The sequence below is a fragment of the Xyrauchen texanus genome, chromosome 46 (assembly GCF_025860055.1).
Source record: "Xyrauchen texanus isolate HMW12.3.18 chromosome 46, RBS_HiC_50CHRs, whole genome shotgun sequence".
NCBI lineage: Eukaryota > Metazoa > Chordata > Actinopteri > Cypriniformes > Catostomidae > Xyrauchen > Xyrauchen texanus.
This window is the reverse complement of record NC_068321.1, coordinates 2,823,919-2,849,752: the sequence shown is the minus strand read 5'-3', so window position 1 is coordinate 2,849,752 and position 25,834 is coordinate 2,823,919. Positions and strand designations below refer to the sequence as shown.

General features: G+C 37.8%; 1 protein-coding gene across 1 annotated transcript in view; it reads left to right on the top strand.

Annotated features, from left to right (window-relative positions):
* LOC127638570 (leucine-rich repeat serine/threonine-protein kinase 2-like) overlaps positions 1–25,560 on the top strand; it is a 97,439-nt gene extending 71,879 nt beyond the window's left edge. The window contains exons 35-51 of the mRNA XM_052120147.1: positions 828–982; positions 1,262–1,408; positions 2,674–2,865; positions 3,020–3,166; positions 3,282–3,394; positions 3,815–4,005; positions 4,232–4,392; positions 6,659–6,829; positions 9,441–9,541; positions 9,628–9,840; positions 9,952–10,145; positions 10,235–10,307; positions 10,678–10,868; positions 21,638–21,790; positions 21,866–22,083; positions 23,248–23,328; positions 23,545–25,560. Of these exons, the coding sequence (XP_051976107.1) occupies positions 828–982; positions 1,262–1,408; positions 2,674–2,865; positions 3,020–3,166; positions 3,282–3,394; positions 3,815–4,005; positions 4,232–4,392; positions 6,659–6,829; positions 9,441–9,541; positions 9,628–9,840; positions 9,952–10,145; positions 10,235–10,307; positions 10,678–10,868; positions 21,638–21,790; positions 21,866–22,083; positions 23,248–23,328; positions 23,545–23,666 (2,623 nt within the window). The 3' untranslated portion in view covers positions 23,667–25,560. The remainder of the gene's footprint in view (positions 1–827; positions 983–1,261; positions 1,409–2,673; positions 2,866–3,019; positions 3,167–3,281; positions 3,395–3,814; positions 4,006–4,231; positions 4,393–6,658; positions 6,830–9,440; positions 9,542–9,627; positions 9,841–9,951; positions 10,146–10,234; positions 10,308–10,677; positions 10,869–21,637; positions 21,791–21,865; positions 22,084–23,247; positions 23,329–23,544) is intronic.
* The last annotated feature ends 274 nt before the right edge of the window (positions 25,561–25,834 follow it).

Here is a 25,834-nt window from a genome sequence, read left to right as displayed (position 1 = left end):
TAAATGTCTTCAGCTGCAGATGGCACATCAGTGAATGGGCACTTGAGAGTGTTTGAGTAGATTTGATTCCTTTTGTTGACTAATTAAACAAAACAAAATATTGCATGAATTGTTCTTGGAAAATGTCTCTTAAGCGAATGATCATACAGATGTAGGTACATTTGCACCAGCTCGCTAATAACTCTGCACATCGATGTGTTCTTGTTGATTTCTGACTGAACAACGTAAACAAAATATTACGTGGAGTTCCAGGTCACAACCGCCGATGATGTGGTCCAATGGCAGTAAGAAGGTGTTGAGCAGTCGGACAGAAGTTTTCCTAAAACATAGTGAACCATCGAAACGAACACAAAAACACTGTCTTTTTGGCCAGATTTTGTTCTAAATTACGTCACACCCGTTCGGTCTTTAATTTTGTAGGAAGTTTATCGGGCCTTTATGATCCAATTCTTTTTAATGAATTAGTCAAAAACATTCATGAATCAGCCCCAAAGTGACTAGTTATCAGTTTAAATTGGTCTCACCCACTCACTGAATCAGTTTAAATGATTACTGAATCGTTGTCGTTGAAGTGTGGTCATTTTAGTCAAGTCTGATTCAAAATGAACAAAGCAGCTATTGTGATGTTTGCTGTAGGTTTGTGAGACTTTCATAAGTGTTATTACTGAGGGGTTGTTCAATTGATAATGTGTAGTTAAAGAGTTAAAGTGTAGTTTTGTTTTGATATATGGTATTCTAATTAATATATATTATATAATCTATAGGATTTGATGCATGTAAAAATGATTTGTGTCATTGCTTGAGAGACATGTTTGGTATGTTTACAGTCTGTCAGATCACAGGCCGGTGATCGAGCTTCCTCACTGTGAGAACTCGGAGATGATCATTCGTATGTATGAAATGCCATACTTCCCCATGGGCTTCTGGTCCAGACAGATCAGTCGTCTGCTGGAGGTGTCATCATTTATGCTCTATGGCAGAGGTAACACACCTAAAACATCGAAGACGATGCACAACATTTGTAGATGTTAGGCAGGTGCTTAGGGATATCCATGGGGTGAAATATGAAAATAATCTCAATATTTAAAAATGGCATTTAGATCTTGTGTAAGCATTAGCATGATTGAATTGATCAAAAATGTGTTTATATAGTATTTGCTTTCTTTATTTGTAATATTAAAATGTATATAGGCCGAATTGCACTCTTTTAAAAAATTTTTTTTTTTTTAAAGATGTTCTTTACTGTGTATGTCCTCTTCAGAAAAAGCATTGAGACCAAACCGGATCTACTGGAGGAAGGGCATTTACCTGAGCTGGTCTGCTGAAGCTTACTGTCTGGTGGAGGCCTCATCTCTAGAGGAGAACCCTGCCAGCTTTATCAAGATCACAGTCCCCTGTTCCCGCAAAGGTGAGTTGCGAGTTACTTGTAGACATACCATGTGTCAGTGATGATGATGTTATGGTAGTGATGGAGATGTGATGGTGGTGATTATGGTAGTTATGGTGATGTGTCGGTGATGATGATGTTACGGTTGTGATGGTAGTGATGGTGATGTGTCAGTGATGATGATTTTATGGTGATGATGTGATGGTAGTGATAATGGTAGTGATGGTTATGTGTCATTGATGATGATGTTTTGATAGTGATGGAGATGTAATGTGATGATGGCGATTATGGTAGTGATGGTGATGGCGATGTGATGTAATGGTGGTAATTATGGTAGTGATGATGATGTGTCAGTGATGATGTTATGCTAGTGATTGTGATGTTTCAGTGATGATGATGATGTTATGGTAGTGATGTGATTTAATGGTGGTGATTACGGTAGTGATGGTGATGTGTCTGTGATGATGATGTTATGGTAGTGATGGAGATGTGATGGTAGTGATAATGGTAGTGATGGTGATGTGTCAGTGATGATGATGTTATGGTGATGATGTGATGGTAGTGATAATGGTAGTGATGGTTATGTGTCATTGATGATGATATTATGATAGTGATGGAGATGTGATGTGATGATGGTGATTATGGTAGTGATGGTGATGTCGATGTGATTTAATGGTGGTAATTATGGTAGTGATGATGATGTGTCAGTGATGATGTTATGGTAGTGATGGTGATGTTTCAGTGATGATGATGATGTTATGGTAGTGATGCAGATGTGATGGTAGTGATTATGGTAGTGATGGTGATGTGCCAGTGATGATGATGTTATGGTTATATGTTTATGGATGATGATTATACTCATCTCAGCGCTATTCCCAATTTAACTGAGGATCCCAATTTAAATCAGATTGATGTTGGTCACAATGCCACTAATTACAGATATAACTGTTTAACCTTAAATAACGGCACTTCGTCTTCACACATTTGCTTAATAATTAGTGATTTGTATCTCTGCTGTGTGTGATGCCCTCGTGGTTTTTACTGGTTGCCAGTATGTCATATAACCATTTATTTTTACAACAGAACTATTCATAACTGTTAGCAATTCACAATAAATGTAATTTTACTGCATGGGACATACAATTTTTTTTGTTCCACAAGGGACAAAGGTCACTTTAAAAAAATAAATAAAAAAAAAAGCGGTGAGGGTGATGAGATGGTGGTGATTATGTTATGATGATGTGTTAAAGATGGTGATGATAATGAAGACTCCGTCCTGTGTGCAGGTTGTGTGTTGTTGGGGCAGGTGGTGGATCACATAGACTCTCTCCTGGAGGAATGGTTTCAAGTCCTCCTCACCACTGACGTCCACGGCTCTGGAGAAACACTGCTGAAGAAATGGGTTCTGTACAGCTTTAACGATGGACAACCCTGCCAGAAGATGCTGCTGGAAGATCTGCTCTCTAACATCAGTGCAGGTATATGTCCATGATGTCTAAACATCATCACATTCTAAAACAAAGCTACTTTTGATTTCTGACTTTGTGTATAATAATAATACTGTTTAAAAATAGCTGTTTATCCTTTAAACATGTCTTGAGTGTCTGTGTTGTCTAATTGCTTGGCTTTCAGATGGTCTGCTGGTGAATCCAGAAGACCCCAGCTGTACTCTGCCCATCTCTCAGATCTCCCCAGATCTGGTGCTGAGTGACCAGCCCTCCAGCATGATGCTGGATCCAGAGGCACTGGAGATGGAGCTCTCCAAAGAGTATCTGCTGGGTTAGTACATCAATAAAACACCCATTTTCATAAACTAGTTCTGGATGGGAATGTCCTTAATGTTTTTAAAAAAAAAGAACACCAACAAGAAAATAAAATCTAAATTGTTTTGAAGGTGATGGAGGATTTGGGTCTGTATATAAAGCTGTGTACAAGAATGAGGAAGTTGCTGTAAAGATTTTCAACAAACATGCAAGTGCGCTTTATGTTCACCGACTGGTACGACAGGTGAGTCAGTTCCTGGAAACGTACAGTGCCTGCATGAACACACCTCATGTAGCTATGATTTCCATACTTTCCCAACTATGCCCAGTGGCTTTGAAATGCACAGCTAATTCCTCATAGAATTCAAACTTTGTGTTAATGCTTGTAAGCTCATTCATTTAAAGTAGAGATGTCCTAACCAGGGGAAATATTTCCAGCATCACATCATATGTTTCTCTACACTCTGACTACAAAAATGCTGCATTAAATATGAGATTAGATTGCCAAAATGTAATCCCATATTGAACGTAACTTGTCATACAAATTAAGAGTATGAAAGCACTTAAAAACAGAAAGTACTGCTGTCCATTACTTGCAACTGTGGACCATCATCAGCTCATTACTGATAGAATTTCAAGAAGGAAGAATTTTCTCTTTCTCCAGGAACTGGTAGTGCTCGGCAGACTGCGTCACCCCAGTTTGGTTGGCTTGTTGGCCGCTGGCTGTAACCCTCACATTCTGGTGATGGAACTGGCTCCGTGCGGCTCTCTGGATTCACTGTTTGAGCAGGAGAACAGCAGTCTCAGTCGTAAACTACAGCACAGGATAGCTCTGCATGTGGCGGATGGTCTCAGGTGCATACAGAAGATACACAACGCACACTTTTCTTGTGGCTGTTCTTTTCAAACTATTTTTAAAATGTATTCCAGAACAATGTTTTGCCCTCATAGACTTCCATTGTTTGTGCATTACTGTTAACACAAAACTGAAGGATGCGCCAAAATTATTTAATGCCACAGATGCTGTGAAAAAATAATTTCTTGAGAAACTTGTTTTTGTCTGTGCTTTGTGTCCAAACAGATATTTGCACTCATGTATGATTATCTATCGGGATCTGAAGCCACACAATGTTCTGTTGTTTAATCTGAAAACAGACTCTGAGGTCATTGTTAAGATCACAGACTATGGCATAGCACAATACTGCTGCAGTATGGGTGTCCGCAGCTCAGAGGGAACACCAGGTGACTGTCACCATAATTCACTATAGTGGAAACCAGTTATGCTGCAAAAAGTTTTATTTCTTAATCAGTATTTATTTCTTGTTTTCAATAAATAAATACATTTGAGATATAAATACACTGCAGAAGATAATTTTTTTTTCTCAGAAAAATATTCTTAAAACAAGATGAATTTATTTGAAGAAAAGTTATCTAAACGTTGTAACGTTTATGCTTATACCAAGAAAAAAAAAATGCAAATGGGGTAAGAAGAAGAAGAACTTGTAAGAACAAGAGTTAATATCGTATGTCACTCTGCTTCTCAAGTATTTTGTTGTTGTTGTTTTAGGGATGTTACCGGAAAATATATCTCAAATTACAGTCAGGTCCATAAATATTGGGACATCGACACAATTCTAATCTTTTTGGCTCTATACACCACCACAAGGGATTTGAAATGAAACGACCAAGATGTGCTATAACGGCAGACTTTCAGCTTTAATTTGAGGGTATTTACATCCAAATCAGGTGAACGGTGTAGGAATTACAACAGTTTGTATATGTGCCTCCCACTTTTTAAGGGACCAAAAGTAATGGGACAATTGGCTGCTCAGCTGTTCCATGGCCAGGTATGTGTTATTCCTTCATTATCCCATTTACAAGGAGCAGATAAAAGGTCCAGAGTTCATTTCAAGTGTGCTATTTGCATCTGTTGCTGTCAACTCTCAATATGAGATCCAAAGAGCTGTCACTATCACTGAAGCAAGCCATCATTAGGCTGAAAAATCAAAACAAACCCATCAGAGAGATAGCAAAAACATTAGGTGTGGCCAAATCAACTGTTTGGAACATTCTTAAAAAGAAAGAAAGCACCGGTGAGCTCAGCAACTCCAAAAGACCCGGAAGACCACGGAAAACAACTGTGGTGGAAGAATTATATCCCTGGTGAAGAAAACACCCTTCACAACAGTTGACCAGCTCAAGAACACTCTCCAGGAGGTGTATGTGTGTCAAAGTCAACAATCAAGAGAAGACTTCACCAGAGTGAATACAGAGGGTTCACCACAAGATGTAAACCATTGGTGAGCCTCAAAAACAGGAAGGCCAGATTAGAGTTTGCCAAACAACATCTAAAAAAGCCTTCACAGTTCTGGAACAACATCCTATGGACAGATGAGACAAAGATCAACTTGTACCAGAGTGATGGGAAGAGAAGTGTATGGAGAAGGAAAGGAACTGCTCATGACCCAAAGCATACCACCTCATCAGTGAAGCATGGTGGTGGTAGTGTCATGGTGTGGGCATGTATGGCTGCCAATGGAACTGGTTCTCTTGTATTTATTGATGATGTGACTGCTGACAAAAGCAGCAGGATGAATTCTGAAGTGTTTCGGGCAATATTATCTGCTCATATTCAGCCAAATGCTTCAGAACTCATTGGACGGCGCTTCACAGTACAGATGGACAATGACCTGAAGCATACTGCGAAAGCAACCAAAGAGTTTTTTAAGGGAAAGAAGTGGAGTGTTATGCAATGGCCAAGTCAATCACCTGACCTGAATCCGATTGAGCATGCATTTCACTTGCTGAAGACAAAACTGAAGGGAAAATGCCCCAAGAACAAGCAGGAACTGAAGACAGTTGCAGTAGAGGCCTGGCAGAGCATCACCAGGGATGAAACCCAGCGTCTGGTGATGTCTATGCGTTCCAGACTTCAGGCTGTAATTGACTGCAAAGGATTTGCAACCAAGTATTAAAAAGTGAAAGTTTGATTTATGATTGTTAATCTGTCCCATTACTTTTGGTCCCTTAAAGAGTGGGAGTGTAAATACCCTCAAATTAAAGCCGAAAGTCTGCAGTTAAAGCACATCTTGTTCGTTTCATTTCAAATCCATTGTGGATCTTACCCAATTGGCAAATATTGTTTTTCTTGTTTCAAGCATAAAGCTTTTATAAAGAGTAAAATATATGCACACTTTAAATTTCGAGGTTCCAGTTACACAATTTAGAGAGGTTCTAATAAAATAATTTTGGATTAGAGATGGACCGATATTGGTTTTTAATGACCGATACGATACTGATTATGTTTTTGTTTAAGTGTCTAATGATAACAATATGCATAACCGATTTTAATATCTGCTTTTAGACACATTAACAACTTAATGATTTATCACTGACCTCTGGTGAACTACTTTACAGAATGAATACTGCACACAGTCTACAAAAATGATCGGTCTATCTCTCTTTTTCTGTACATTCTTAATAAATAATGAATCTGTTCTGCCCATAGGGTTTAGAGCACCTGAGGTTGCTCGAGGGAATATCATCTATAACGTCCAGGCTGATGTGTATTCGTTTGGTCTGCTGTTGTATGACCTTTTGACCTATGGCGAGAGGATATCCAACGGGATGAAGTTTCCCAGTGAGTTTGATGAAGTGGCTGTACAGGGGAAACTACCAGGTAATGTGTGAGTTCCTTTGTCTCATTTCCTGCTTACATTATGCTTACAACTCTAAATCTTTAGTTTATTTCCAGGTTTAAATTTGATTTTAAACCTGGACCAATTATGCCTAAATTAATTTAAGTGCCTTCTGACTTCTAACGCATGGACCGTTCACAAAAAGGCCTTTTGTAGTGCAAAAAAATAAAAAATAAAAAATAAAACCAGATGTTCTTTTCCTGTTTTGTCTCCAGTTACTCTTTTAACAGTGAAACAATTTAAGGATGCTCAGGGATAAACAATGAAGAAATGTTCCGTAACTTGCCAGCAGACGAATGTGCTTTCATGTCGGCACTTCAAGTGTGTTGTTAAATTAGTCATACTGCCTGTATATGTTATAGCAGCATGACATATTTTACAAACTGCATGGTTTTATCTAAATCTCCATTTCTCTTATAAAACCTAAAGTGTTTCCAAACATTGGATTTGTAATTTTTTGGTGGAAGATGCAGCTCTGCCTCTGCCATGTTAATCTATATTCCATATCAGGGGTGTCCACACTTTTTTTGCGTGATGATCTACTTTTAAATGAGCAACTCGATAAGATCTACCAACTAAAAAAAAACACAGTTTCATAAAAAAATGCTTGTTGGGAACATTGCATGTATCCCTACGTGGAATTAATCTTCTAAGTAATAAAAAAAATATATAATAATGTTCAATGTTGATATCTTTCAGTTTTAAAACTAAACCCAAAACACCTACAAGCACAATAGATTACAATAGCCGGGGCATTTACCTTATTCTGATGACTTGCACTGAATGAATCAGACAGTTTTGCATAATCCGGGCAGTAGCTGCTGGTAGCTAGTCTCAAACACTGCTAGCTTTTTCGCGCTCTGTTCTCAGAAGCCCTTGGATGGCACGAACCTAGTTGTCATGGCAACTGAATAAACACAAATCTCGCCTGGTGAAAATGTACCTGTCAAGTGCAAGTCAGACAGAAAGTAAAAGAAGGAAAACATTATATTTATTTTTGTTAAAATATAACGAAAGCACATTAAAATTGTGTGCGATCTACCAGCATTGCCTTCACGATAGACGGATTGGGCACCCCTGTTCTATGTGACTCTCGGGACACGCCTCTGTCTCTGTAGTGTTGTGATACGTCATGTTCACGTAGCAGCACTTGAGAAACAGTTTAGAGAGGAGAAATCAATCTACATATAAAATATTGGTCACAAATTATTGGTCACTTTCCAAATAATAAAAGTATAGTGTTTTTAACCAATGCAAATATGTTAGAAACTATGCATCGCAGTACAAATGCCCACTTGTATCTGATGCACACTTTTTTAAATCAATGCATCACATCGTTTACTTTTATGCCGAAGCATCGATGCGAATCAATGAGACTTAACATCCCTAATATATAGATATACAGTGGTAAGAAAAAGTGTGTGAACCTTTTAGAATTTCCTGCATTTCTGAATATATTTGTCTTAAAATCTGGTTTGATCTCGAAGAGCTTAGATATTCATCTGTCCACAGTTGGACAAATTGTCTATAAATGGAGATGATTTAGTACTGAGGTTATTCTCCCTATAAGTGGCCATCCAGCCAAGATGACTCAAATGGCACACTGCAGAATGCTCAATGAGGTAAAAAAAGATCACCTTGAGACCCTACAACGCTAATGGCAAAATGTTTCTTGGACTGATGAAACTAAGTTTGAATTGTTTGGGAAAAACACACAGCACTATGTATGGTGTAAAAAGGGCACTGTATACCAATATGAAAACATCATCCCACCGGTGAACTACAGTGGAGGGAGCATCATGATTTGGGGCTGCTTTGGGGCCTGGACCGCTTGCCATTATCGAGGAAAACATTTATTCCCAAATTTATCAAGACATTCTACAGGATAATGTCTGGGTCACTGTACACCAGCTGAAGCTCAGTAGAAGTTGAGTGATGCAGCAGAACAATGACCCTAAACATCATAAATCCATTATAGAATGGCTTCAAAAAGTAGAAGAAAAAAAAGCTACCGGAAATGCCTGGTTGAGGTTATTGCTGCCAAAGGAGGATCGACCCGTTATTAAATCCAAGGGTTCACTTACTTTTTCCTCAGCACTGTAAATGTTTAATGGGATTTGTGCAATAAAGACCAATTAATGCAGAAAACCAGCTAATTCCAAAGGGTTCACATACATTTTCTTACCACTGTGTGTGTGTGTGTGTGTGTGTGTGTGTGTGTGTATGTATGTGTATATATATATATATATACAGCTCTGGAAAAAATATATATACACACATATATATATATATATATATACACACTGTGGTAAGAAAATTTATGTGAATTTCATATATATATATATATATATATATATATATATATATATATATATATATATATATATATATATATATACATAATGTAATTGAATATAATAATAGCAAAATTTTAAATAATATTTTAAATATGCTTATTTTACCATATTTATTCCAAATTTACTCAGAAATATTGAAAACATAAATTGTGGATTGGCAAGGCTGTCAATGTATTGGTCTGTCCCTTTGAGATCTATACTATTAGCTCTATAACTGTCTTCATCACTCATGTAGATCCAGTGAATGATTACGGCTGTTCTCCGTGGCCAGGGTATGAGTCTCTCATGAGGGACTGTTTGAGAGAAAACCCCCAGGACAGACCCACATCTGCTCAGGTTGGACAAATAATTTCATTTTATCAAGAACCACTGCACAAATGATGTTTATAATGTGAATTAATATCAATATGTGTGTGTTGTAGGTGTATGATCGTCTGAATTCTGCTGAGATGTTGTGTCTGATGCGAGAGCTGACATTGTCGAGTTTACCGGGTGAGTGTCTCGCCTTCTCCAGTGCAGGTGGAGGTGTGAATGGAGGACGAGAGCTCCGTGTGTGGATTGGGGGTGGCAGCAGCAGTCAGAAGCTGGGTTGTGTGACATCACTGGATCTGGAGACCGGGAGGAGCTTGAGCCACGTACTGCACTTTCACTATGTTCTAATACATTTTAACTGACCTTTAACCAATCCTTCAGTAAAAGTAATGGTTAGAATATAGAGTATTTTGTTTCTTTTCGACCTCTTTAAGGAGATTGACAGCAGTCCTGTCCTGTGTATGGTGATGGTTAGAGCTCCACGGTCAGCCTATGATTGGTTAGTTGCTGGTACTCAGTCTGGTTCACTCATTGTCATGGACACGAGGAGCTCAGAGATTGTGCACTCTCTGAAGAGTGTGAAGGACTCTGTGACATCACTGTATTTCCACACAGATCTACAGCACAGGTCTGAACATCAAATATCTCAACAGGAAGTGACATGAATCTTTAGATCATGTACCTTAAGATGACAAAATGGTGTTGGTAATTTTTCAGATGTTTAAAGAGTTACCTACTGGTGGGGACAGCAGATGGAACCCTAGTCATTTATGAAGATTCAGTCTTGGAGGTATTGCTTTTTGACGATTATTGTTGATATTTTTACGTGTTCCCATTGTTCCGAAAGGGAAAAACCTGGAAATATCAGGGAATGTTTTTTTTCTTTCCAAGGAATAGTTGATCCAGAAATTAAAATTCTGTCATTATTCATTCACACTCATATTGTTCTATGTTGCAGTCCAAATAACATTCAAGTTCATTGTGACCACGTCTGTCAAACTTCAAAAGGGACAAAGAAAACATCATAAAAGCACCATAAAAGTACTAATGACTCGTGAGGAAAAATTAATGGTCAAAAGGTGTGGGAACCCCAGTTAAAGTGCAGATGGTGTAGCAGTTATATATTTAGTAGTAGTATATTTTGATATTTTTGGCTGTAGGTGAAGAATGGAGCTCCAGTGAAATCGCTGCAGGTTGGTGATGTGAACACTCCACTGATGTGTGTTGGCCCCTTGGGTCACTCTCAGGAGCGCAGAGCTCTGTGGGCCGCCTGCGGTACCCGGGTGATATCACTGACAGTGGACTACGACATCTGTAGGAGCATAAACACCAAACCCAAACAACACTTCTTGTGAGTACTCTTGCCCTGCTAAAGAGAAAATAGATTTCTTCCTGTAGAAAACAACTTAAACTTGCAATTTCTTTTGAAATTATGGATTCTTAGGGATGTAGATTCAGGGCGGGATGGGGGGAGGGTTACAATAATCAAAACAAGCAAGTTCAACCCCACTATTATTTATACCATGTTCAATGAAACATATAATGCTTCATGCTGCAACCCCCAATGTTCAAGCCAAATCTATGTCATTGTATATACCTATCACCAAAGTAACTCTTGCTCGGTTAGTACTTAATGTGCTTTTATATTGAGGGTATTCTCATCCTTAGGTGGCACACCTGTACATTCCTCCAATTGGTGTTCTTAACCAAAATTAGACAGCCAGCCAAAATCCAGTCATGAATAACATGAGAGTCTGTAATTGCTGTCTAGCTCCATTTTTAATAGACTCTAGTAGAGCATATAGACATGAACAAGGAGTGAAAACTGCTAAATAAATGCACATCGATACACAAGCATGAAATTTAAGCTTGGATATACAGTGTTGTGGAAAAATATTTGCCCCATCCTGATTTCTTCTGTTTTTATGTATATCTCATACTAACATAAAACAAAGTCAATCCGAGTAGACACAAAATACAGTTTTTAAATGACAATGCTATTTTTTTAACCAAAAGAGTTCTACAATACCAACTGGGCCTGTGTTATAGTATTTTCTCTTAGTTTATTAAGTCCCCAAATCTATGAAACATTCATAATGGGGTTCGGCTGGACTAGACACACCCAGACCTGACCAGCCCTGTTCAATCAAATCAACAACTAAATCAAACTTTTTCAGCAGCGTGAAGCTAAAAGGTCTCACCCAGTAGCTCGCTATGCCAATGTCGAAAGAAATTCCAGAAATTAGGAAAAAGGTGATTTGAAATACATCAGTCTGGGAAGTGTTACAAAGCTATTTCAAAGGCTCTGGGACTCCAAAGAACCACAGTGAGAGCCAATATCTCCAAATGGAGAACTTGGCACAGTAGTGAACCTTCCCAGAAGTGGCTGACCTTCCAAAATTCTTCCAGGAGCAAAGCAACGACTCATCCAGGAAGTCACAAAAAAGCCAAGGACAACATCCAAGGAACTGCCAGACTCTCTAAAGGTCAGGGTTCATGACTCCACTATCAGAAAGACACTGGCCAAAAATGCCATCCATGGAAGAGTGGTGAGGTGAAAACCACTGCTAACCCAGAAGAACATTAAGCCTTGTCTGAATTTTGCCAAAACACACCTTTATGATCCTCAAAACTTTTGGGAAAATGTTCTGTGGACAGAGTCAAAAGAGGAACTGTTTGGATGACAGGGGTCCCTTTACATGTGGCATAAATCAAACACAGATTTACATAAAATGAAAATCATACTTATGGTCAAGATGGTGGTGGTAGTGTGATGGTTTGAGGATACTTTGCTGCTTCAGGGTGACTTGCAATAATTGAGGGAAACGAATAATTGCTCTCCACCAGAAAATCTTAAAGGAGAACGTCCGGTCATCAGTCCATGAGTTGAAGCTCAAGCGTAACTGGATTATTCAGCAAGACAATGATCCAAATCTTAGGAGGAAGTCCACATCTGAATGGCTCAAAAGAAGCTAAATGAAAGTTTTGGAATGGCCTAGTCAAAGTCATGACTTGAACGATTGAGATGCTGTGGCAGGACCTTAATCGGGCAGTTCATGCTCAAACCCTCCAACGTGGCTGAACTAAAGCAGTTCTCAAAGAAGAGTGGACCAAAATTCCCACACAGCGTTGTGAAAGACTGATCTCCGGTTATCTGAAGAGTTTGGTTGCAGTTGTTACTACTAAAGCACAACCAGCTATTAAGTTTAAGGGGTTTTTGATATGGGTGATATGGCCATTGGATAACTTTCTTGCTTCAATAAAATATATATATTTGAAAACTGTATTTTGTGTCTACTGAGGTTGCCTTTGTTTTATGTCATATCTCGTTTGAAGATCTAAAACAAATTATTATGAAAAATAAACAACAAAATTAGAAATCAAGCCGGGTTTCCTAAGCAACCAAATTGGCCCGGTTGCTAGGGTAGAGTCACATGGGGCAACCTTCTCATGATCGCTATAATGTAGTTCACTCTCAGTGGGGTGTGTGGTGAGTTGTGGATGGATGCCGCGATGGATGGCGTGAAGGCTCCACACGCGTTATATCTCTTATATATTATTATATATCTTATTATATTGTTATATATCTGTTGCGCTCAACAAACCACGTGATAAGATGCGCTGGTTGACTTTCTCAGACGCTGAGGCAGCTGAGATTTGTCCTCCGCCATCCGGATTGAGGCGAGTCACTATGCCATCATGACAATTTAGAGCACATTGGGAATTGGGCATTCCAAATTGAAGAGAAACTGGGAAAAAAAATTAAAAAGATAGAAGAAATCAGGAAGGGTGCAAATACTATTCCATCCACAGCACTGTGTATATACAGTTGAAGTCAGAAGTTTACATACACTTAAGTTGAAGTCAAACTAATTTTTTAACCACTCCACATATTTCATATTAGCAAACTATATTTTGACTAGTCGTTTAGGACATCTACTTTGTGCATGACATGAGTACATTTTCCAACAACTGTTTAAGGACAGATTTTTTATTTTGTTTTCACAATTCCAGTGGTTTAGAAGTTTACATACTCTATTTGACTTTTAAAGGAGTCATGACATGAGAAACCAAATTTGCCTTGATCTTTTGGTATATAAGAGGTCTTTGTATCATTAAAACGTCCTGCAAGTTTAATATTTTAAGACGTCCTCCCCATTCTAAACGAATCATTTATTTAATCAAGCTCAAAATACAGCTCGTTCTGGATTCATGGTTAGAAGTGACGTGTCGGTTAGAAGTGACGTAACAGCGTTTGCATATGACCGCCTCCAGCACAAGATAACTACGATTTAAGCACAAGACAACTACGCTCATTTCGTATCGCCGTGCGCCTCACAAGTGTTCAGTCGATGGACAGCGAGCTCTGACAGAGACTACTTGTGCACAGAAAAATTACGATGCCACACAGATGTGCTGTTCCTGGCTGTGGTCAAACAAAACCTCTGAATAAGCTGCCGAAAGATCCAGACGTCAGGGAAAAATGGATGCAGTTTATTTTTTGCGGACGTCCCAGTCACGGCAGTGTTAACTTAAGCGCTTGTTCTGTACATTTTAAGGATGACTGTTTTGAGAACAAATCTCAATATGATGCTGGCTTTGCCAGAAAACTGTTGCTCAAAGATAAGTCCGTGCCGACTATTCTGGGAACAACGACGACGCAAACTGTAAGTAATCTATTTTAAACTTTAAACTACTTTTTAAAGCGCAATTTCATTCATTATGAATAATCACAGTGTTTTTACTTAGTTTACTTGCATATTGTTCTGGCTGGGGGCGTCAATAATTGATACATAGGCACTGACGTTAGCCAATCATAACAGTGGGCGTTAACACTGAAGTCTTAAATGGAAAACGCCCCCAAAACAGACTGTTTGAATCAGAGGATGAGAAACAGGGTGGGAAAAGGTCATAAATCACTAGATTTTAAAAGTTTTTCTTAAAAAAAAATATATTAATACTATAATTGCACCTAAGGGAACATAATAATGCAATAAAAAAACCCATGTCATGACCCCTTTAAGCAGCTTAGAAAATTCCAGAAAATTATGTCAAGCTTTTAGGCAATTAGCCAATTAGCTTCTGATAGGCTAGTTGACTAATTTGAGTGAATTGGAGATGTACCTGTGGATGTATTTTAAGGCCTACCTTCAAATTCAGTGCCTCTTTGCTTGACATCATGGGAAAATCAAAAGAAATCAAATTTAAAAAAAAATGTGTGGACCTCCACAAGTCTGGTTCATCCTTGGGAACAATTTCCAAATGCCTGAAGGTACCATGTTCATCTGTACAAACAATAGTATGTAAGTATAAACACCATGAGACCACACAGCCATAATACCCCTCAGGAAGGAGGCGCATTCTGTCTTTTGAGATGAACGTAGTTTGGTGCGAAAAGTTTACATCAATCCCAGAACAACACCAACGGGCCTTGTGAAGATGCTTGAGGAAACAGAACAACAAATATCTATAAAAAGCCAGAATACAGTTTGGAAGTGCACATGGGGACAATATTACTTTTTGGAGAAATGTTCTCTGGTCTGATGAAACAAAAATTGTTTGGGCATAATGACCATCGTTATGTTAGGAGGAAAAAGGGTGAGGCTTGCAAGCCAAAGAACACCATCTCAACCGTGAAGCATGGGGGTGGCAGCATCATGTTGTGGAGGTGCTTTGCTGCAGGAGGGACTGGTGCACTTCGCAAAATAGATGGCATCATGAGGGAGGAAAATGATGTGGATATACTGAAGCAACTTCTTGAGACATCAGTCAGGAAGTTAAAGCTTGTCGCAAATGGGTCTTCCAAATGGGCAATGACCTCAAGCATACCTCAAGTTGTGGCAAAATGGCTTAAGGACAACAATGTCAAGGTACTGGAGTGGTCATCACAAAACCCTGACCTCGATCCAATTGAAAATGTGTGGGCAGTACTGAAAAAGTATGTCCGAGTAATATATATATATTAGAGCTGCACGATTCTGGATAAATTGAGAATCACAATTTGTTACGTAGAATAAAGATCACGATTCTGAAGAAAAAATTGTATTTCAGTGATTTTCAAAACCTGGACATAAGTGTATTAAAGAAAGTAATATATCAATTACTAGAGGTTCTGACAAAATGTTCGCTGCTTCAATCTATGCAAGTTCCAAAATGCAAGTTGTAAATCATATATAAATGTAAAATGTCCACAAGAGGGAGCAACAAATACATTATAAACCAAACAGCACCTTGTGATTATTGCCCCAAAAAAAAATTATAATCCTGTTTAAAAACTGCATAATAAATAAAGCGATTTATCCTTTTTCTCTCATGCTAAGTAAATTCAAAATGAGCAGAAAAAAAGCTTCATTAACAGTTCTGTTAATTTGGTATTGCACTTGTAAGCAAATATGCAGTAAAACACTGTTATTTTACAAAAAACTATTTAAATGAAAACAATGAGGCCTTCAGTGTTTCTCTTGTAAAAGTTGCTTCAAGCTTGTAAAGGAATTATTCAAGAGCCAGTAATTAAAGTGAGAACAGAGTAAACAGTACTGTAAGTTTTTCAGCATCAGTAGCAATTAAACATTTAAAAATATATCATATAAAACATTAAAAAAGGTCATTTAATGCTAAACGAAACTACTTAAATATTTGACACTCTTTACTGTGATAGATCTACATTAATACTGATGTGATGCAATAAGAATGCATAACAGACAGCGTGCAGCTTATATACATTTAAACATCGCACAGATCTAACACTGAAGAATTTGTTCCGTCTGCTTTAATGGCTGTGTTTGCTTTAACATCTCGTCAAGACACCAGAGATTTAATCCTGTCTGTTTGCATCTTGTAATTCAATAACAGCTGTGTTTACATTAATATCACCTAAAAAGGGGTATTGTGATTGAAAACAGTGCAGAGTCTCGTGCAGGAGCACTGCATTCATCACAAAACTCATGGGCAGACACGCCTGTGAGCGTTTGAGAGCAGCCGGCTGTAATCAAACAGTGCAGGGGCAGCGAATTTAGTCAGATTTGAGTAATGCCTGTATTTTTGTAGCATTGGTGGCTATTTAAATGTTGAACTGAACAGAGATTATGTCACACTCCTAGTTAATCATGGCTGCACCCTGCAGTTTGTAAAGTTCTGTGTTGGACAAACGTATTTGGCCATTGCGTTTTTAGTTTATTCAGTGTCTCGAGTGTTTGAGTGTTGAGTGTTTGTACCCATATAAAGTTTATCAACATTTAAAACATTTTGAATTAAAATTTGGCTCCTTACAAATGCATGGCACTGGAATGGAGTGTTGGGGAGTAACTAACTACATGTATCGACGCTACTAACTTAACTACATGTTTCAGTAGCTTGACAGTAGCTCAGTTGCTTTTAAAACAGAGTAGCTTTTCCAGTAGCAAACTACTTTTTCCAGCAAGTAGCGGTGTAGCGTGACCAAACGCTACATCATGTTGGTCAGATTATAACTAATAGCCTTCCTTATTGTGGAGAAGCCAAACTTTTACCGACTAAACGTCTGACGATCTGGCAGCATATTTCTGTCTGCTGATCAGAATCAGGCAACATCGTCGTCTTCTTTTGTAATGGCAGATCATAAACGTAAATAGTGATTTACCGTCATCTACTGAGAGCTTATTACACAGCTCACTTGGAGAAGAAGAGAATGTTTGATGGTTATGTAAAACGAGCAACCACAGTTTGTTTATCTTTACAAGATGTACAGGGGCAGGTAAATCTGAAAATGATAAAAGAACACTTTTATCCTTCTATGAAACAAAGAACGTTTCAGACACTTTGTTCTTAATAGATCACACAAAAGCATACAGTATTTACCTTTACTATTTAAATAAAATTATTCAAAAAGTTATTATTGCCTTTTTGAGGATTTTGTTTCTGTTTTAAATGTTTATTTCGCTTCTCATCATCTGTGCGTTACTGGGGGCAGCAAGTGAATTATTATTATTATTATTATATTTTTAAATGTGCAGTATATATTATTAGAATAATTACTATCATGCAGAACTATTTTATTTCTCCATTTTTAGCATTTAATTAACTATTATTTTCATGTAAAATAAATAAAATGATTGGTAAAAGAAATAATTTATGGCATGTATTATTATTCAACAATTATTCAACCTTTTTCACTAAGGAGCCAATTTGTTTTATTTTTTTTTATTTTATAAACAAATAATTATATTTAATAACAAATAATAAGTTTTTCAATAAAATAAAATGTTTATATTGCCTATAGACTAACGCAAATGAATGGGTAACATGTTGCAATATGGAATTGAGTAGACGTGTTTGTGCGGATCTCTATAAAATTTATTTGACAATCGTTCATGAAAAATTTTACGAGTGATATATAAAAAAATTATTTGAATAATAATCACATTTAAAATATTGCGATATCCGATTAAATGGTGAATATTTTTGCTTTATTGATTTTGCTTTAAAAATTACATAAATGTATTGAAGCACGAAAAATTTAAAAAATAAATAAAACATTTCTAAAGTTTTCATGGACGTGTCTTGTATTACTTTATGATTTAATGATTTTCGTCTTTGGTTTATTTAATACAAAGATACCTGTATATATTACTGGACCTGCGGAGTTGTGTCCACAATGTGTAAGAGGGAACTAATCTTGCATTACCTCACGAGATGATCGGAGATAATTTTCAGCATTTTCATAGATTACGTTATTCTTCCAAACAGTTTTCAGTTGAATGAAATAGAGAAAAAGGAGCTATAACTCTTTACATGTGCTTGTTTCACGTGACAGGGTCCCGTTGCACGCCTCTGAACAAACAGAATCAGACACGAGCATTGACGGCTTTTCTTATGACTGTTCTTAAAAATATAATAAAGTGTGTTTCTTCAAGCGCATCTTTTTGACTAACAGCATTTCTTGTCATGTGTCACTCCGAGACGTCTTACAGGTCACCCGCCTGTTGCAGGTAGATGAGCAAAATTATTGCCGCATGAAATATATTTGGACGATGAGCTTGTGAACTGGATTGAGTCTCGTCGCATTTTGCAGGTGCTATTTCACACCCTAGGTGCACATAAAAAATAACAACTAACGTTCATAAAATCGTTCACTGAAAATGTTTTTAACAGCCAAGATCAGTAGTTATTGGGAAACGAGTCCCAGAACTCTATGAATGTTTGTGTGTTGGAGAAGTGCTTTCATTGCACTCAGAGCTCACTGCACACACATCAAATCAGACATGCAACGGCATCTTTTCTTTCATCTGTTATTCAAAATAATTATGTTTCATCAAATGCGCATCTTTGTGGCTAATTTCATGTAATATATCATTCCGAGAAGTCTTACAGGTCACCTTCGACAGTGGCTGGTACATCAGCAAAATACTCAGCTTGAAAAATCTGCATTTGGTGGGTGTTACTTTCAAACCTTGTTCACCAGGAGTAGGCTGTACGACAAATTCAGGAGAAAGGAAACCAAAACAGTGTCATTGACAAGCTTTGCAATTGCACCCACACTTTCTGTTTGAAAATTATAGAAAGTTTTAATAACAAATATTTGTAGAGCAACCTCTGTAAGTGACCTGTAAAGCTGGCACTTGCATGTCCACACAAGTGAGGGGAGAAACAAGCCCTGAGTCTTTATTCACATATTATCCACACTAAATATTATGTGACAAGAACAAAAAATGCCAGCCCAAGGAGAGTTTGGATCTTTAGGGAAGTCATCTGATCTTTTTTGATATTTTTACAATGAAAAATATCATCATTGTACTCAAATAGTTTTCAATTAAAGCTTAGTGTGTTTATAGCTTTAAATCGACATGAATTCAACACAAATATTATAATTACAAGACTACAACATGTTCTGAAACAAATCACTTACAGGCAATTCTTGCAAAGGGGCAAATCAAGCAAAGACAGAAGATTTTAGCACAGCAGAAGCATCTTCTCTAGGGTGCTTCTACTCTCAAACATAAATTCCTGGTTGAAAAGCAGTTCCTAAATTAACCCTTAGATGTCCTTATTTCACGACATAAAGAATACATGTCCAAAGGGCAGAACAACACCTACGGACCATTCAGTGTTGGCTGAAATAATTTTTACTTCCAATCTGATTGGCTGGTTGATGTGTAACTTTCGGGAGTCTGGGTGTACAGTTTTTTGTAAGTCTGCTGACAAACGTGATTATTTCAGAGAAATTCCCAGGCTGCTAAATAATTGGAAAGAACATCCTTGTTGCAAAGTATTGCTAGTCACAGCTATAATATGCATGTTGGATGCTGGTGTTCCTGTCAGACTTCTTAATTAGCATAGCAAGCAAATGTCCCTTGGTCAACAAGCTTCACAAGAAAGAACATGCTGGTTTACCAGAATTTTCTGCTAATGAGAATCATGGCTTTGCTGGTCCACCAGCTAGACCAGCACCAAAGCAACACCAACCAGCATAAACTAGCCTGGAAATTCAACCTGGTTAGAGCTGTTAAGTTGTTGCATTCTACAACGTGTGCAAAATTGACACATCAAATCTTTGAAAGACATTTAAGAGATTTTGTTGAGGCCATTAGTAGCAAGAGTCAGGCCTCATTGATTGATTAAAAACTAGTTATGCCATGGTGTTCTAGATCATCAATAGAGGCTTGAGAAGATCAGATAGTTAAGCATTGCAGTAGTCCAGTCTTGAGATGACAATAACCTAGACGAGGAGCTGCGTAGTGTATTGAGACTGGTAGGGTCTAAAGTTCATGATATTAAAGATTGTGAATCTGCATAACTGAGTGGTTGTTGAGATGTGGGTATTGAAGCTTAGGTGGTCATCAAACATCACTCCTGGTTCCTTTCTCTCCTGGATGATGTTACTATTGTTGATCCCAGTTTTACAGGGATTGTGGTCGGCTGATGGGCTGTATGATTGAGCTGGAGGGGGCAATCTTTCTTCCAGGTCGAGATGTGTGAAATGCGGAGATTGTAATCTTTTCTTACTTTTTTCTGAATTTTGGGCAACAAACTTCACAACCACAAATTTGTATGTGTGTATTTGTAGATAAATACAACTTATATGTATACAATTGAACACTGACTACATTTTTCTGGAAAACGTAAGTGTCTGACCAGCAATTATGACTGGTTTGATGAAGGTGAGTCAGCGAAAGCCAGAAGAGCTGAGATAAATCATGTTGTAACTGATTAAATAGTGGTTAAATATTGAGGGAAATTAATAAATGTTAAAGTATACGGAACAGCACATGTCTCTGTGTGTTTAATGGGGAGTGAAATCAATTGCATGAATGAAAGGTTTGTAGTGAATTGCAATACCCGTGGATATGTTTACCGATCTACGAGAAAACAAAAAGTAAAACTAAATCTGTTGTTATGTGCGTTCCTTCAGATAACAGCATTTTTTTAAAGGGAACCTGTTCCAAAACTGGCTTGAATATGCAGTTCACTGAATTTTTTGTGTAACAGAGAACAAACAACAAATGAACCATGTATTGGGATGAATGTAAACGGTCAAGGTAGCCGGCGTGTTGTGTTTACTGTAGCTGTGATGATGTCACCGCAGTGGCCGTCATCTCACAGGTTTTCTCTTCCTGTCTAAGCTGCAATACTTATTCTAGATAACCCACCAAAAGGTGGGTGAATTTGAAACTTGGCAACTCCAAAACATATGTCCTCATCTTGCTAAATTGTAGTTGCCAATAGATGGCTGATTGAGCTGGTGTTGATACTTCATCCTGGCCAAGATGTGAAACAAAGATATGAGCTGAGATTGTGAGTTTAGGCTAGGATGGCAGGTAGAGTTGCATATAATCTGTGTAGAAGAGAAGCTGTTTGTCTTTATGAAGCCATGGGTTCAGTGACATTGAATATATTGAGAAGAGAAGCGGGCCTAGTACTGAACCCTGTGGTACACCGGTGGTTATCTAATGTGAATTAGATACCTTCTCTCTCTAGGAAACTTTTATGATTGGGCCCAGTGATGTTGTGTACATAGAGAAGAGGAGCTAAGCTGAGTGTGACTTTTTACTTTAAATTTGGCCTTTGTGGTTAAGATCAGATTGCATGATATGTCTCGTTGCTATCAATCAGCTGTTGATGCTGTTGTTGTGTTTGTTTGTTCAGAAAGCAGGGTCATGTCAGCAGTGATGTGTGTATATCGCGGTTAGCAGTGGACAAACATCTGTACGTGAGTAAAACAGGAGGCTGCTGTGTGGAGGTCTGGGACAAAAAGACAGAGAGGATGGTGAACATCATCGACTGTGCACAATTACTCCGGTGAGTTGACACAAATACAAAAATTAGCTTGCACACTTTCATTTTCCTTCTAACCCTCCCAATTACTCACAACAGGTTAGGTTCTACCAGAAAATCCCAGAACAAAGACACATGTAGTCAGATGGAGTCATCTTTGGCGATTGTGAAAGCACTTTTGGTGCAGCACAGTGGGACTATGTGGATCGGGACGAGATCAGGACACATGCTGTTAGTGGAGATGCCCAGCTGTCAGCTACTGCAGACCATCAGCTCTCGCTGCCTGTCTATACGCTGCATGAGCTCTGTGCTGCTAGGTATTGAAAAATCACTGTGCACTTCCTCTTTCCTGTGCCCAATGGAGAAAGTTGCCCCAAGCATAGAGAACACTGCCAATTGTAAAGCTGTCTGTGTTGGAGATGTTTGGATTTATGCCTGGTTGTAATGCTCTTCTTCATCATTTTAAAAATTACTTTTTGTGGCATGTGAATAAGGCAAATGGTTTTGTGCTGCAATAGGGCGTGCTACATTCTCCAGTCGTGGTTGCAGTAGAGAGAATCAGCATTCGTTGGGGGTGGGGGGCTTAGGGACTAAATAGTGTGCAACATTTCACGCACAAATTTTTAGCCATCTTTTTTCCTGAAGTAGTTCTCCCATTTTTTCCACAGGGATTTCATAAAATACTTCATAAGAGTTCTAAGCCATGAAAGAAACCAACTGAGAATTGCATGCAAAGACAAAAAATATGGGATCGTGATCTAATGAAGCATTGTGAATAACATCAAATTAAAAAAATGATGGAAAATGCTATAAAACTGTGCTTTTTTTGCTAAATCAAAAGGGCATGCTGAGTGACTCCAGCCAGGTCTCCTAAGCAACCAAATTGGCCGGGTTGCTAGGGATGGTAGAATCACATGGGGTAACCTCCTCATGGTCACTATACTGTAATGTAGTTCGCTCTTACCACGGAGAATAGTGTGAAGCCTCCACACGCGCTATGTATATCCAGGCGCTAGGTAATCCACTCAACAAGCCACGTGATCAGATGCGTGGGTTGACTGTCTCAGACACAGAGGCAACTGAGGTTTGTCCTCAGCCACCCGGATTGAGGCGAGTCACTACGCCACCACGAGGACTTGGAGCGCATTGGGAATTGGGCATTCCAAATTGGGGAGAAAAAGGGGAGCATATAAAAAATACAAAAAAGTTATATACTAATAGAAAAGTAGTTTAAGAGTGTAGGGAGACTGGCTCAATTGCATCAGTCGCTGTGCATCATGGAAGTAGATGGTAGCGGCAGGGCTCTTTTGGTATGCTTTGTTTGCCATGATTGGTGGATCTTTCTCTTCAGGATCATGGCAAGTGAAGTCACCAGAAATTCTGGTATTAAAGCTAATCAGGTGTGGAGATGCTCTAGTGTTCAGCCAGTATCATACAAAAATGATTCTTGTCCATCATACTTGTTTATGCTCTTTTTACAGAGACATTAAACTGCAAGAATGTTATTCTGGTGTTGGGAAGACGACAAAGCATGCCACAAGATCAAACCAAAACACAATTAGGTAAGAACCAGGTCTACACATTAGCTGTTGAACTGATGTTTCACATCAAAGCTGTTTCTATATGGTGTATTTTAGCACAACTGGAGTGCTGTGTTGACCATTCAGCATTACTAGGACTATCTTTTTTAGGATTGTAAATGAAGTATTAAAACATTACAAAGTATTACATTGTTACATTTTGTGTTAATTTATTCTGTATGTTTGTAATCTTTTTAGTTGAGGATTCAGTGTTGATGGTGTGGAATAGTTCACTTCCTCTAGAGGTCAAAGATCTAAAAATACACTGTGAGCTACGAGAAAGCATCACCAACAGAATGAGGGAGACACTCCTCGACTGAACGTCCTGTCTGCCTGGGCAACACTTCCTGTCATATTCAGTACATTACCTCGAACTAGTTTCTTTATACTGTACTATTCTGTTAAAAGGGACCTGTGTGAAAATGCAGTTAGTGTGAAATGTCATTGTGTACAATCAAGGGAAACTACTATTTGTTGTAACGTCTCATATGTAGCTGTACATTGGTATATTTAGATTATATGAAAACTGACACAATTTAGACACATTTACAAACCAAAATGAAAATTGAAAACACTAAGTTTATTATTTTATTTATTTATGCACAATAATGAAGCCATATGCAGTAAATGCAGCCATGCTTTAGTTCTAATTTACCATGGTAACCATTTATGGTCACCATAGTTACTACAATGATTGTTACTAAAGTAAAACTGTAAGTCATCACTTTTATCAAAGAAAGAAATGTCAGAAGGGTTCTAAAAGCTTCTTGCGATGTTTAAAGGAGTTCCCACATTATATTATGATTTTACTGTAGTAACCAGGGTAACTATGGTATTTTGCCAGAAACTGTGGTTACCATTGTAACTTTTTGTGAGGGACTTTACGGGTATCACGTTTAGGGGCAGCAACTTTCCGAAACAAAATCATCATTCTAGCTGCATTGGCAAAGACACAAATACAAATTTTGGTTTATACACCAGGATTACTAAAGAGCTCATCCAATCACTGATCATCTTATTCTCTTGTGAATTGTTTCATGAAATCATATAATCTAGCTGGACTTTAAGTAATCCTCAAGTAATCTGAATGTGTCACAACTGTAAATTGTTAAAATACACACTGTGCCTACATAGTATGTTTGTTTTAGTGACATACTGTTTTGTTACACACTATTAAGCTAGTATGACCATGTAATACCAATAATTAAATAATTACAGGGTAATTACTATGTAAAATTAAGCATGACAATATAGAACTGGAGAATAAGCCATATAAAATAAATTACTTATTGCCATATTATTTTATTATTACATGTTATGGTAATACAATTATTGTTGATGGTTCTCAGCTGTGTACCAAGTATGTTTTTAATAAAGAGTTACATTTACATTTACATTTATGCATTTGGCAGACGCTTTTATCCAAAGCGACTTACAGTGCAATTATTACAGGGACAATCCCCCTGGAGCAACCTGGAGTTAAGTGCCTTGCTCAAGGACACAATGGTGGTGGCTGTGGGGCTCGAACCAGTGTCTTTCTGATTACCAGATTACCAGTTATGTGCTTAGACCACTTTTTGATAATTACTTTACACTGCATTGTTAGAAATGTTTTGTGATTATTTTTGGACCGATATTTTAATTGTCTACATTAAAGGAAATGGACAGAAATAAACAATCAGAAGGAAATGTATATTAACATTTGTTATATTAATATAGTAATAATTAACATTTAATAAACTACTAAATGTAGTTTAATATTATATATTGAAATTACTATTAATATGTATGAATTTTATTTTGATATTAAAAATTAATACACAACAAGAAATCATGTTTAAAGGTGCTCTTGGTAACTTGTGTCTTGTCATCTTGGACCTACACTGACATCTAGTGGTGTGGAGGCAGCATCATTTAAAATCAATCGTTTTCAGTTTCAGATGACATTTGTAGAAATGTAGTATTCATAGTCAGCTATAATTACTTTAATCAATGAGTGAAAGTGTCAAATAACAGGACGGTTACTGAGATTAAGTGAGTAGTATTCAGCTAGTCATGAGATTCTAATATGGCCGCCCCCATGTGCGGACCCTCCATGTAGAATAAAACAAGTTACTGATATAACTTGGGTCTTCATCTCATGTGAGTATTCATGATTGTATACATGTATTGCAAAATTACAAATAATTTATTTTGGAATAAAACTTTTTGAATTCGGAAAAATGACTGATTGCACCTTTTAAAACAAAGTGTTTCAAGTTTAATGTTGTAAGTTTTTGTAACACATGACTTCTCCGCCTTTCTAAGCGGCGCTGTTGGTGTGTTTCCGCAGTAGTGAATCACTCCAGAAGAAACGCGTCCGCTCCGCCCCCATAGAAATTGTGCAGAGCGGCAGTTAGTGTGAAACATGTTTCTATAAATGAACTTGGTGTGGTTGCCCGGAAGCTGTCTCTAATTGATCAGTTACGATGCATAGTTTCATCTCAAT